The following is a 2417-nucleotide window of genomic DNA, read 5'->3' on the forward strand; positions in this document are numbered from 1 at the left end:
CCAATGTTCCTTGTATTCTACAAAAGGACACCATTACGAAATTTATGTCCATCTCTCTCACTCTCTCTCTCTCTTTCTCTAACTATTAGAAAAAAAAAACAAAAAAAAAACAAAAAAAAACAAAAAAAAAAAAAAAGGAAAAAAAAATCGAAGATTTTCCAGAAAAAAAAGAAAAAGATTCTTTAAGAAAATCTTTCGATGATTATCGTGATTAAATATTGCATTTAAAAAAAAAAAAAAAAGAAAAAAAAGTAAATAAAAGAAAGAAACAAGACAGATATATTCGTCGCAAGTACCGATATTGCATCAACAAGGCTGCAGCAAATTGTATCGGATTTTCGGCGATGATAGCACCACCTCCAAGGACATTCTCCAAATTATAATCAGGCATGATCTCGACGGTGTTCATTGAATTTGATACCATTCTAGTAAGTCGTCTCTCGTTAGAATCAAATCTATTCGAAATATTCGCATAATCGAACGACACCATCCTTTCGTCTGGATACGTCATAGATTCTTCATTGGCTTGTACTTGTTCTTGTCGTTGTACCTCGTCGTTTATAGTAAACATGGACGACGACGATGACGACAACAACGACGACGACGTTGTAAAATCGATGAAATCTTCATCTCTTCTTTGATTATTCGCGTACGAGGTCGTTGCCACTGATACGAAAATTTAAAGGAATTAAATCGAAGCAATAAACGAATTTACGATTCTCTCAAACGATTCGCGAATTTTTATACGACACCGTTTATACGATGCATATTTTTTTTTTTTTTTCTGTTTTCTTTTCTATTCTTTCTTTAATTACGATATTGTCTCTACGATGTGATGGCCTATATTTTGTCTTTTTTTTTTTTTTTCTTTTTTTCTATTTTTCGATTACGATATTGCTTATATTAATTTTGCTTTAATTACGATGATGTGTTTTTTAAGACGTACAGTATATTATAGAGTGGCCTATAAATTCTTATCGTAAGATAAGTTAAAAATTTCTAAATACTTTTACGAATCAGTTACATTATTACATTAATTTAAACTAATTTTCTTTTTTCCTTTCCTTTGTTTTTTTTTCTTTCTTTTTTTTTTTTTTTTTTTTTTTTTGTTGGCGGGGATTTTTTACTTTTTCCTTTTTGCAGATTGCAAAAAATCTGCAAATCTGATTCATACGTTTTAAAAATCTCTCGGATAAGGTATAATTAATTTTTTTTTTAATTGACTTAAAAGGAACAAAAATTAAAACTTTTCATCACATCCTGTATTAACAATATTTTATCATAAATAACGTTGTATTTAAGGTCTACGATGTGATTCATTGAACATAGACGATCGTATGTTATTGTAGAAATAAATAAATGAATAGATAGATAAATAGATAGATAGATGGTTGTTACTCGAAAATATTATTCGAAGAGACTCATCGATATTTATCAGAAAAGATTATTTTCATTTTGCTACGAAATATGACAAATACATATATACATATATATATATATATATATATATATATATATATATATATATATATATATAAAAAGTTCATCGAAATCTTGTCAGTATAAATGATAAACGACACTATTACGTCGTAAAACGTGATTAGGTAATTAAATAAAAAAAAAAAAAGGATATATATATGTTCAATCCAAAGTGATCCGTATATAAATACATACTCATCATTTTCATATAATTAGATATTTTTTTATATATTCTCGATTTATGTATTCGATGAGTCGACTTTATTAACGTGTAATATACTTTGAAAAAATACGACCCTCTCCTCTTCCATTCCTATCTTCGATCAATTAAATTATAAGACATATATATATATATATATACACGCATACAGAGAGAGAGAGAGAGAGAGAGAGAGAGAGAGAGAGAGCGAGAGAGACAGACAGGTATGTATGTATGTAATTGTAATTAAGTTCTCTCACGTAATATTTGGTTTCGTAATAAATCCGAAAAACATGATGACGAGGATGGAAAGAGAAGAAGAAAAACAACAAAAAAAGAAAAAAAGAAAAAAAAAAAAAAAGAAAAAAAAAAGGAAAACGAAATGACAAGGATTACGTATAACAAATTTCCGTACGTGTATGAATATATATGTGTGTGTGTGTGTGTGTGTACGCGCGCGCGTGTGCATATGTGTCTGCCTATGTAGTTATATACATGCTCGAAAATTACCGTTGGAAACTTCCTCCGTGTTACGATTCAAGGAAGTTCCATCGATTTCTTCTTCAACGTTCTTCAACGAATTTTCCTCTCGATAAATGATTCTTGCATTACTGTTCTCCCTGAGTTGCCTCGTGCCTATAGATCTCAATAAACCTTTGAAATGTTCGCTGATCCTTGGCAACTTTGATCTGATCTATTATATTTTTTATTTTTTACTTTTTTTTTTTTTTTTTTTTTT

The 2417-nt window shown here is 29.0% G+C and overlaps 2 protein-coding genes across 5 annotated transcripts in view; both read right to left on the minus strand.

The window, feature by feature from the left end:
• Window positions 1-2417, minus strand: part of LOC124952512 (putative uncharacterized protein DDB_G0286901) — a 61229-nt gene that overhangs the window by 53311 nt on the left and 5501 nt on the right. The window lies entirely within an intron of this gene.
• LOC124952516 overlaps window positions 1-2417 on the minus strand; it is an 8703-nt gene that overhangs the window by 5655 nt on the left and 631 nt on the right. Inside the window, exons 2-3 of the mRNA XM_047502518.1 lie at window positions 297-666; window positions 1-17 (exon numbers count right to left, since the gene is read on the minus strand). The exon at window positions 1-17 is cut by the window's left edge and continues 121 nt beyond it. Coding sequence (XP_047358474.1) covers window positions 1-17; window positions 297-571 — 292 coding nt within the window. The 5' untranslated portion in view covers window positions 572-666. The remainder of the gene's footprint in view (window positions 18-296; window positions 667-2417) is intronic.

This window comes from Vespa velutina, chromosome 10, assembly GCF_912470025.1.
Source record: "Vespa velutina chromosome 10, iVesVel2.1, whole genome shotgun sequence".
In the NCBI taxonomy this organism is placed as follows: domain Eukaryota; kingdom Metazoa; phylum Arthropoda; class Insecta; order Hymenoptera; family Vespidae; genus Vespa; species Vespa velutina.